Here is a 12564-nt window from a genome sequence, read left to right on the forward strand (position 1 = left end):
GCTAACAACTTTTTCTCTATTAGTCGTTATTTCGTATATTTTGAGCAAAAGTCTTAAATTTGAAAATTTAAAATTTCTGAGGAGTTTTAACCTTTAAAATATAAAACTTCAAAAACACAAATATTGTTACATTTGTTTAATTTGGTTATCTATTTATAACATTTTATTATTTATATTTATTTAGTGCCTACATCACACTTTAATATACTTGATGCGTCTTCATATATTATATTGCTATTAAAATCAAAATCGTTAGGAAAGAAAATAAATATACTACAAATATATTATTAAATTTTTATTTTTTAATTCGATATAATATAGTTATTTAAAAAAATAATATTTAGGCATCTATCCCAAGAAACTCAAATTTTACTAGTATCTCTATATGTTCGAAAAGAGATAAAGGAAAACTACCAGAATATAATGTCATCCTATAAATTTATCATACATATATTTTTTTTTTCTATTAACGATTGGCTTCGGTACAGTATATAAATTTTTATTAAAACAATATAAATGTGCCGATCGATGTACATAAAAATTGTTTTATTTTTTTTTCTGAATCGAAAAATTAATGTGGCTAAATGTGATTTCGCACATCCTATAATAATTAAAAATAACACAGTTAAGTCTTATGACTATTATTTTATGAGTCATTATAAAATATGTCTAAAAAAATACAGTTTTTTCATTGAACGTGTATTGAACTAATAATTGTTTGTACTACGTTAACATTAATAATGATCGGTTGATAAAATAATATCTAAAAAAATATTTAGAAATTAAACATTAAAAAGGTTGGTAATGTGACCGATGACGTCTACATATTATTTTGTTTTTAGAAATATTCAATCTGTATATATAAATTGTATACATTATATGTGTAATATATATTGTAGTATTTAGTATCCATAATTATTATGTGATTAGTTATTTTTCAATGCACGCGTAGAGAATAATCGTCCGTTGTTGAGACTACCTAAAGTTAGTTTACACAATTATTAATAATAATTGTTAAATTTTTTTGTATGAAAGAGTTATTTGCTCCAATTTGTTTCTTTCAGATGTCAAGATTCAGGGCTATATCAAGGAGGTCGGGAGGTTATTGTTTATTATATCATAATATAGTTCATAGGTAGTTAATTATATTTTATAGATATCTATAACTTGATGCCCCTTACATAATAATAAATAATTAAATAATAAATTCTATTAAATATAATTATATAAATTTTGCCGATGTACATTCCAATATTTTTACATTATAATGACATTTTGTCGTATATTGCAATGAACCGCTGTTAAAGTATGTGATATAATATGTTCACAAAATATTTGTTTCATTTTTCGATTTTTTTAAAATCATAATTTTGAATTATATTTTTGCTTAAATGCACGTTCAATTCAATTTTTTTTTATAATTTTGTTACTAAAACATATAAAATGCATGATGCATTTGTGTATTATTTACAACCGGTGATCCATATTAAAGGTTATTCCAAAATGTGCATGCCATGTCATTTGTCTCATGATCTCATATAATTAGATGTATTATTGATGTGTAAATATTTCAGGTATGAGGACGTACAGACAATACTATGCTATTTAGTATTTATACCTACCTGACTACCTAGTTGATTTATTTAAAATGTAATTCTATGAAATGTTTACATATTATAATAATAATAGAACGAAACATGATAAAAAAACCGCTAGGTATTAATATTTATTTTAAAAATCTATTAATATTATTTTATATAGTACCAACAGATTGCTAATATATACGGCCATACGGGTAGTCACAATAAAAAATGTATATTATGTCAAATTTATTGTGTCTAATATTTGACTAAAATGTATATTGTAAAATCGCATGAAGTCTTCTCAAATTTCAAAACGAGTCTTAAGTTAACTATTATAAAGCGATTGCAAGCTGCTGATATTTTTAAAATTATAGGTAAACGCGATATGCAGCTGCTTGGCTCGTGCCAGATGCAACTCACAGCTGGGACATCAAAAAAACGAAAACAACTGTCCTCTTGGCGCTTATATAGATAAAACACACCTGCTTATAAATCGAAAGGGACTATATTATAGACTTATATGTATCCAGGCGTTTGCCCTCATACGCAAAGCTAACTATCTTATTAATAAAAACTTGCTTCGTGTACACAAAAGGAAAAAATAACACCTAATTTATTTTGATCCAGACAAATTTTATAAATAGCTATAATTATATAATTATTTTAAAAACCAAAACAGGAACATTTTACACAACAATCAAATACAACGTATTATAAAAATTACAAACATTAAAAAAAAAAAAAAAAATAATAAAATCATTTTTATACTATGAATAAATTATAGTCTATTGAGCTAGGTATCGACGTATTTTGATCGAAAAAAACAACGACCTTATAAATTAATATAATTAGTATTTTGGTCTAAAAAGAAGACGCAGGCAACAATAAGACATGTATTTTATAATTGAGTATAAATACATAAGTATAGGTATTTAATATAGTTATACTCAATGATATTATTTTGTCTTCAAAAATAAATTTGAATTAACTCTCGGTATGATTTAATCGTTTTGAATATCGTACGCGTAAATCTTCTATGAACTCGTTCTTAAGAATCTTCAAACATCTAAAATGCAGGTAGCAAATAAATGAGAAAAATTATGCATTTAGTTTTTACTTTGGTTTTGCACTTTTATCAATATCAAGGTTAAGGTTAAAAAGTGAATACAAACCTTCTATATTGAGAAGACCCGCGAAATTTGGCAATATCGAAACTCGGCGCGTGAGGCATATGAATTATAAATGCATTTGGAAGTACAATAAAAGTATATCCTCGAGCCTCAAGTTCCATAATATGTGACACTTTATTCCAACCAAAACCGACAAATCTGGTATCATATTTTGGAACATCACTACGTACCACTACATAAGGTTCATAATCTGGTTCCCATGATACCTATACAAATTATTAATTAGAGTTTACTTGCTATAAATAATACCATAGTATTTGAAACGAATAAAATGTATATTTATAATGTTTTTCCTTTTTACTCTCTTTTTTTTTAATTTCAAATATTTTTTACTGTACAATTTGTTCTTAATCGTCGAACGATTAGTGATTAATGTTTGGAAAAGAGAAAAATATATATAAGACATAATTTACCCTTATATAACCCTACCAGAGTAAGAATTTTAAATATTTATTGGCAAATTTTAATTTGGAAAAATAATTTCTAACGCTATATAAACGATGTACAATATTATTGTTTACTTTATACGGAACGGTAGATCCTTTCCATTTAGCGTAATTTGTTGCCGCGTGTCCTTTAGGCCACACATGATATCTAAATGAAAATAAAGCCCCGTCGTCCAACATTCTCAGTATATCTGCTTTAGTTTGTGGAAATGCAGTTCGATATCTTTGAGTTTCAAAAGCAGGTACGACTAACGCCTATAATAGTTATAAATATAGTTATTTTAATCAATCGCTTATACACGAATAATAAATAATTAAATTTCACAATAAAATTACTTTATCGGAAGACTTAATGTTCATTATAAAAATGTACTTTTTTAGATACGAGTATAGGCCACTCATTGGCAAGAAATCGATATCAGATAAGAATACATAGGGTGTTACAACATTTTCCAAAGCAACATTCCGCAATAAGTTTATTGGATAAAAGTCCTATAAAAAATGTACATAAATATATTTAAATTATACATGGATTACGAAATTATATTATTTCAAGTAGAAATGTTACCCCTTCTTTATAAACTACGTGGTATCCAATATTTTTTCGATTCCTTAGCACTTCCGAATTTTGAGCGTAGCTCAAAAACTGCTGAGCTTCGGCATCAGACATATAAAGACTTAAACTTATTGGACCTTTTTGGAGAAAAAAAATACAAAATAACCTTAATGTATTTGTATATACATAGTAAAATCGTAACAAATATAATATTACCATCCCAATACTCGCATAACATTTCAACCATTTGAAGTCTGTCCATTGATAACTGAGCAACAAGTGTAATGTCGCATTCGTCTGGCGATGACTGGTAATCAAAATCCAAAAAATATAAATGAGTTCTTAAACTAGCCATGCCGGCTCTTCTAAACTCGTAACACAAATCATCTTCGCTTATCTTAAAAAAATGTAGGTATTATCAATATTAGAAAATTTTATAATACATATTCACATTAGATTAACTAATAATTGCCAATATTTTTATAATATTATAAAACGATATAGACATAAGTCATAAACTTCTATTTTTTACCGTTTTATAACATATGACCTAACGTTTGTATATAAATATATAGCCCTAACCCTATTTGTATTATGTATTAGGTATTAATATACATATATTTTGATACAGAAAAATGATTACATTGGAAATTGCAATGTTATTTAAAAATTAAAATTAATTAGAGCAGTTATGTGGACAGTTGAGTATGTAATCAATAACCATCAAATTATTTAGTAACATAGAAATGTACGTAACGTCGTAACATATCATATTTATTCTTAGAAAATAATACTTCAAGTTTTAAATTTAATTGTCGCAATGTGTAAAAATGTTATCTCGGAAAATGTATGTCTTTCTAAAATATATTAGTACCTATAATGTAAACATTGGTAGAGACTAGAGTCTCCTATATTGTCGCCTGAAAATGGAGTTATTGTTTACAATTTTATTGTGCGCCAGGAATACGTAAGCGACCTGCGATGCTTTATGCGAGGTACGCCGAATACGATACTCTATTTATATTTTATTATTTATCGATTATGAATTATGAGACATTTAATTTAAATAAATATATATATTGTATAGAGAATTCGATTGTTGACTTATTCCGCCCAATAAGTTAACGATAATAATTAAGGTTATTATATTTTTAATAACTATACCTATATAGTGGTTAGTGAATGCATTTGTAATTAAATGTAGATAGTACCTACTAGATACTCATAGGAGATAATTTTCCTATCAGGTATATATGACTAAATGAAATAAACTGAACCATGATTATTGATTACCCACGAATCAAATAATTAGTTAATAGTTTCTATATCATAATAATTTATAACATTGACATTCAAAACATCGTCATTCGTCCTGTAATTTTATTATTAATTTCTAATCCCTCTTTAATCTTTTTATTTTATGGAGTGTATATAGTATATACTTATACAATTTTGATACTTCGAAAGAATCGACTTACTTCTAGTACATCTTGAGTTGTGGATGAATAATTACAACCAAAAAGTTCTCTTTGAAGCAAATTTCCATCATACTCCAAGAATGTAAGGTATAAATTTCGAAAAAATTCAACATGTTTGTTTTTCACTTTAAGTTTTTTTGGCGAATTCCAATGAATTATCTGAAATGTAAAGATATTTATTTAAAAATAGTTACGTAACTTGCATTATACTATACTAGGTATACTACAACCAAATGTTTTTATTTTTATTATTTTAATACAACCATAACTACTTTGGGCCACAAATAACATTACATAATTAAATATGATGTATCACGTAGCATATAATATACACTCTGTAGTCTATAGTTATAAATTACTTAGTTGCATATATATAGATATAAAATTAAAAAATCCACTGAAAGACTGATAGGGTTATTAAACTAGGACCATAAGGTTCCGTGACAACACATGTCCCTTTATAGGTACCTTATAATAAGTTATTATGGATATTATTTTTTATTTATAAACAAAGAGCCAACCGCCAAGATGATTTGGATACTAAATATACAATTTTAAACTTATTACTGAAACATTTTAAGTAGTAAAGATACATAATACACATATAACATGTACGTGAAAAATTTTTTTTATTAATCAGTACAAGCTTATATTTAGAAAAAAGTGTTAATATTGTTTTTGCTTATTCTATATACATCGTATATTAATAAAATTAATTCTGCAACAAAATACGGACCTTTAACTCGATAACTTCGGCGTAACACAGTTCGCTTCTAGTGTTGTCACTGAGTTGTACATTCCATTGACATGGCATGGGGTACAAGAGTTCCGGTCGTTCTTTAATAATCGTATTAAAAATGTCTTGATCTGCCAGACTGGTCCAGTAATGTGTCACCAGAGTTTTTACTGCCACGGATCTCCATAATCCGTTCCAGCCAATTAAACGTAATTTCCGTAAGTCCATCAGTATCACACCCGTATTGTAGCTATAAACGAATAAACATATACGTGTTATTTAAGTTATTTTACATATTATAATTATATTTAGTATAATATATTAAGGTATTATAGTTTTATTTTTCGCGTTTAATAGCTTACCCTCGTCCGAGCGCAGGCCATGGCTTATGTTTTTTCCACAGTTTGCCGAGATACCAATCGCTTTGATTTTCGACTAATCCTAACGCCTATAAAAAATATTTATAATTATTTTATCACGAGCATTTAAGCATTTGAACGTGAATTCCACAAAAGAATTTATTTTCTAATATTTTTAATATTCTTCTTGTTATTATAGTTCATTAGTATATTCTATACATATTATAAACTAAATAATTAGGTACTAACTTGTTCTTTTTTAAAGCGTTTTAACATGGACCACAACTGAGCTATATCTGTTGCAAAAGTAATATCTGTATCCAAAACTAAGACCTGTTTCAAGGTGTCTGGGAATACTTGAGTTAAACATAGTTTCATCAAACCATAAACTCCAGAATAATGTTTATTGTTTATCCAAGAAACATCGGCTATTATTTTTTCAGCTGGATAAAATTCTATTTCCACTAAAAAAGTAATATTTTTTGGGAATTTATTAAACATTTAAGTAATATTTTTCATAATACCTATTTAATACTTACATTGGGGTATTTTCCAAGTATCGAACAAAGTTTTTAAAATTTTTCTCGATATAACATCTACGACAAAATGAAATCTAAGTGGATTTTTACGGTAAAATAATATTGATTTGATTAGTGTTACTACTGAACGAGTAGAATTATAACCAGCACATACGATTCCAACTTCAATCACTTCGCATTTATCTACCGTGTCTGTTATCTAAAATACGTTTTAAAAAATTACTAAACTGTTAATAGAAAATTTATGTTAATTAAATTAATATCATAAGTTTATAGTTATTACTAGGGCTATGAATTGTATGCAATAAAAAATTGTAAAATATGCATTTTATTTACCAAAATATGCAAAAATATGAATTTTAATTTTTTAAATATATACTCAAAAATATAATTATATAAAAATATATTTATTTATTGAAATACATCAGTGATTAGCTGATTGTCATATAATACGTATAACTGAAATTAATTTAAAATTATTTATTTATTTTACCCGTGCATTAATTACTATTTTAGCAATATAATTTATAATTCTTATTCAATAGAAGAAATATGTGTATTCTATGTTACAACCACATATTTTTTTAAATTTTCGAATATAAATGGTCGGTGAACATACATAGTATATTGTGCCACAGGATTGTATTTATAAAAATAAAATTTATATTTGACCAAAAAACCAAGTTATAGACTTTGATCAGTTTAATTATTATCGGCTTAAAATTTAAATACAATAAATACAATCATACTAAATATTCAAAAATATGCATTAAGCTCAATATATGCAAAAACATGCAAAATAAAAATAGTATCATTTTCATCACAATAATATAAATCGTGGACATTACTCACTTAAATTTTATTTGGACGTAACAAAAAAACATGCTGTTGCATACAAATCCTAGCCCTGGTTATTATTTATAATACATACCTTTTGAGAGGAACAAGGCGCAGGAGTCTCTGGTAATATCTGTGGTGAATCTGTTGGCGAAACCGGAAACAGTGACGTCTTCATTGCAGCTAATAAATGATTTTGTGTCATACTAAGCTGCCTTCTCAATAATCTCAGCTCTTTTTCCATAGCTTCTGACGTTGATTCATGTTTTTGAACTTCATAACTACTACTTTCTGCGTATGTTAAGGTTGGAACTAAAAATATATTGTAAGTTTTAATAATGATAATAGTAATAATAATTAAGTTTTCGATTCTGTTTTTATATACCTCGTTGGTTTAAAACAGCATAGTATATGATTAATGATGCGAATAACGATCCCAGCAAAAAACTAGTCAGCCAGTGTCTAACCAGGGTGGTACCAAGGGCACACAAACCATTGCGTCCCCTTCGTCGAGCTATGATAGCCACAATCGAAAATTATTCTAAATTTCCTTATATATATATTTGTGTTGCTGTAGTAAATCTGTAATTTTTTAAATTATCAATAAGTTTTGTGATAAAATAAAGAACTTTCATTATTGGTAATTTACAAACATATATAATAAGTGATTTTATTATGAATTATAAAATATAAACAATATCATTATTACCTCAAAAATGTAAGCTTAAACTTATTTTAAATTAAATCATAATAAAACTCTATTGTTTCTTTGTATTATAAATATATAATCGGTTAACTAATTTTACCTACAATAAGATTACAAGAATAATATGTGCTATTTACACAAATAAAAGTTCTTGACATGATGAACTACTTTAGAAAAGGAGTAATCAAGCATACCTGCTGATACACTCAATGGGTATTACCCATCTGATTTAATATTTTGTTGTATATGATTTTGTTTTATTTTAAATATGATAACGAGTTTAGTTCACGACACCATTTTCCTTTAACTCCTTTGAGGATTTCTAGGCATTGAGTCTGAGTTAAATATTAAACTCGGTTAAAATAAAACTCATTAACTCATTAAAAAAATTGCTGCTCTAGTTAAAATAGGCTGTACCCTTACTACTACATTAGTATTACAACACTATGAAAATTTACTTGAAAATAATCACCCCGTATAATAATTATTGGTGGTATTACTATAAATTACTTCTATAATATGTTTTATTTATGGATATTAGAGATAGACTGTATATACTATATAGAAATGTTTCCCAACTGTAGTCTGTGGACGGAAGTTGAAAATACTATATACTATATAGTATATATGTATATAAAAACGAATTTTTTTTTTTTTATTAAGGGAGTCCGCAATCATTTTTACTATTTCTAAGGAGTTCGGCAGAGAAAAAAATTTGGGAAACGCTGATGTAGACAATTTCAAGGAACATATATTAATATGATACTTCCATAAATAATATTTATATTAACATATTATTCACTAACTCAGTATTATACATATAACATGAATTTTGTACAACATATTTATTTAAAAGTGTATGTATAAAACACATTTATTGGCACTCACTATTTTCATTATACTATAACATGTAGTTTTGTATAATAAAAATATTTAAAAATCAATACAAATTGTTACTTATTTAGTTCCAACATAAATTATAATATGATGACTAAGTAAAGTTTAAAATAACACGCAACGAATGAATTATAATATAAATAAAATATCTTTTCTATTATAGCCTATAGGAACACTCGTTATTGAAGAAAAATAAAAAAAAAATAAAAAGTTGATTGTATATTTTAATTTTATAATATTTTATAAACAATGCGTATATTATTCATTATTCACCAATAAGTTACCCATAAAAAATATTTAGATATATTTAAATAGGTAATAATATAATGTTAATGAAAACATTGTGTTTTTATCTCTTAATAAAATACAAATTTTTCAAATTTGTTTTAGTATTATCATTTTTATTATAAATCGTATAACTCTTAAAATCATATTGATATCATTAGTATTTAGTATAGCAGTTTTTGAATAGTGGGTTATAACTAATAGCCGCTAATAATATAGGTACTATTTTAATTTTAAACAATACAACTAAAAATAGGGATACAGTAATACTTACAGTATTATAATAATACTGTTCTTATAGTTAATAATATTATAAATTTATATTATTTTAAATTTTAATAGGTACTTTGGAATTAGTTACTACTTACTAGGCAGTTGGGGTATTATAAACATTACCTATAAACTAAACGAGTGGATGCCAATGTACCATGGAACTTCTCAAAAAGTTAGTTGCTAAGGCCTAAGAGTACATAATATGTAAATTAATTAAAAATTCAGTAGCTGTAATTCGAAATATAATGCAATTTTTCAATGCAGTATATGACAATAACCAATAAATAATAAACAAAGTAAAAAAAAAATTTCAAAAAAACCTATTTTAAAAATTCGATTTCTATTATTGTAGTTATTTATTTGTTATATCGAGAAAAAAAAATTGAAATTTGTTGAATTTTGAATTAATATAAGAAAAATATTATTATAAAATGTTTAAAATATTTGTTAGAAAATTCATGGGTCATTAAAATTGATCCGCGCGTAGCAGTTAATGATAAACATTTTGAAGAACTAATAAATAAAAACCATACATAAAATATCAAAGAGTTGTGAGTTATTTATAATCAAATAAATTAGCAAATTAGTCATCAGTGTGAAAATTATATAATTTTATACAATAATATTAATATTATGCTGTATTTTTTTTAAAAAAAAGTTTCTTTAGTTTATTCAAAATTCGACCAATTTTAAAATTGTTTTTTCTCCATATTCTCCATATTACAAATAAATATAATTATACAAAATGGATATTTTCAAATTTTTAATTAAAATCAAAAAAAAAATTTAAGTAGTTTTTTAATTTTATCTTAGACCATTGTAAAATAGAAGCTGTTGGTCATAACTCATAATATTATATTACATTAACAAAAAACTGCACTTCAATACTTGCATTATATTTCGAATTACAACTACCTATTAATTTTCTAATTAATTTACATACCATGTATGATAAATTGTACATACCTACAACATTATTACACTGCAGGCTACAGCGAAGATGAATCATAAGTGAAAAGAGTGAAGCACTACTTGACAAGAGTACCTGTATTTTGTACCTATTATATATCCTGTTTTACTTTTTTTTTTTACTTAGATGTTTTAAATTATCAAATAACAAGAAATTTCAATATTTTGTAACATTGAGTTATAAATAATAATTATTTTGGTTTTCAATCATCTTCTATTATCTAAATAATAATGAGTTGGTACCTGTTTACAATTTATATTCTTAAACACAATATATTTTAATATATTTATTATAATATTTTGGTACCTATCTATAATTTCTTAATATAACTATGGCAACACTGGGTACCTATTAAAAAAGCCGCCAAACTAGATAGGTATACAGGTACTGTGCAGGGATACAACAGGAGTTGGATACCTAAATCTATGTTGTTGTCTCAATAAATAAATAAATAGTTAAAACTTTGAAGTACAATGGATTGTAAGAAAAAACTAAGTTTTCGACTTAAAAATGTATCTATATTGTATAATTTATATTAATTAGGTATTATGATTCTCATCGGTTCTAAATATGACGTTTGTGAATTATTTAAGAACTAAATAACATAATATTTATTCTGATTATTAAGTAATCTGCATGCACATGACAAATTATAGTTCTGGAACGTGTGCAAGTAAGAATGATAATTTCCCTAAACATAAATATTAAAAAATAATCAATACCTATCTATTTATGAATTTGTATTTAAAATATAATAAACTCATAATACTCACCGCTTATACACAGTTTGTTGATCGCGAATAATATTATCACGTACTTGAAACATTTACGAACATCCTGCAGAGCTTTTACGCGCGACTACAGTGCTTGTAATCGATATCGTGACGTAAAAAACTATAATTCATATCAAAAACCTTCTCCAACTCCCGTATAATATATATATAAAGGTATTTTATTATTGATCAGTTTCCGGTGGTACACGCGTTATTAGTATTATATAATACAGTGTACGACGATGGTGACGATTATTGTGTAAAATATAACGAGATATATCATGTGTAGGTACCTATAAACACGAATTGGATTCGGATCGGAATGAAAATATTCGATAAGTCACGCGTTTATTCAAATCGAGACCTCGGTCGGACAAAACTGAACGGGTAGTGCAGGAAATGCTAGGGAATATCGTACACCGCGGCGGTTGACAGTCATGCCCACTGCGGCGGAGCGTGCCCATTAGCCGCGCGGGCAACACACCTGTTCGTAAAATCGATAATAACCGACGGACGAGACGGATGTTTAGGTCTTTTTTTCGCAAAAGCTCACGGTTTCCGTCGTGACACGGCCGTCAGCTCAAAAACGGTGGCGAACGCGCCGGGGTAGATGCGATTTTTTTGACAAAAATCGCACAGCATTGGACGCGCCGCCCACGATTTCTGGCTGAAGGAGACAGACGCCGCCGCCGAGTGCCGACGAGGTTTGTCGGTCGACCGGTCGATATAATATATATATACAACATATATGTATATATGATTATACGCAGTATATGTGTAATAATATTATGTTATTCGTCTGTCGCGTGCTGCCATCTAGTGCGCGACTGCGATAATTTACGTGCCTACCTGCCATGAGCGAATAGCGAATGACATTTCACGATATTTACGACTGTATAATTATATATTATTGCGAATATACTTAAATTTTATTGT

The 12564-nt window shown here is 26.7% G+C and overlaps 1 protein-coding gene across 1 annotated transcript; it reads right to left on the reverse strand.

Annotated features, from left to right (window-relative positions):
* Positions 1 to 2177: 2177 nt before the first annotated feature.
* On the reverse strand, positions 2178 to 12310 carry LOC114130483 (xylosyl- and glucuronyltransferase LARGE1-like). The gene is made up of 14 exons (XM_027995464.2): positions 11629 to 12310; positions 8110 to 8306; positions 7819 to 8036; positions 6888 to 7086; positions 6598 to 6812; positions 6352 to 6437; positions 5990 to 6239; positions 5254 to 5412; positions 3992 to 4172; positions 3788 to 3912; positions 3556 to 3711; positions 3295 to 3474; positions 2756 to 2979; positions 2178 to 2649 (listed from the first exon to the last, which is right to left on the reverse strand). Exons 3-14 carry the CDS (start codon positions 7966 to 7968, stop codon positions 2568 to 2570), a joined length of 2007 nt encoding a protein of 668 aa, XP_027851265.2. The 5' UTR covers positions 7969 to 8036; positions 8110 to 8306; positions 11629 to 12310; the 3' UTR covers positions 2178 to 2567.
* Positions 12311 to 12564: the final 254 nt, after the last annotated feature.

Source organism: Aphis gossypii, chromosome 1 (assembly GCF_020184175.1).
Source record: "Aphis gossypii isolate Hap1 chromosome 1, ASM2018417v2, whole genome shotgun sequence".
Taxonomy (NCBI): domain Eukaryota; kingdom Metazoa; phylum Arthropoda; class Insecta; order Hemiptera; family Aphididae; genus Aphis; species Aphis gossypii.

What these genes read in the sequence shown, in the direction of transcription:
- LOC114130483 (XM_027995464.2), bottom strand. Translation starts at nt 7,968, where the DNA reads ATGGAAAAAGAGCTGAGATTATTGAGAAGGCAGCTTAGTATGACACAA. An exon ending in CCGAAGTTATCGAGTTAAAG is followed by an intron (nt 5,413 to 5,989) that starts GTCCGTATTTTG and finishes TTTACATTTCAG; the next exon opens with ATAATTCATTGGAATTCGCC. An exon ending in CAACTCAAGATGTACTAGAA is followed by an intron (nt 4,173 to 5,253) that starts GTAAGTCGATTC and finishes CATTTTTTTAAG; the next exon opens with ATAAGCGAAGATGATTTGTG.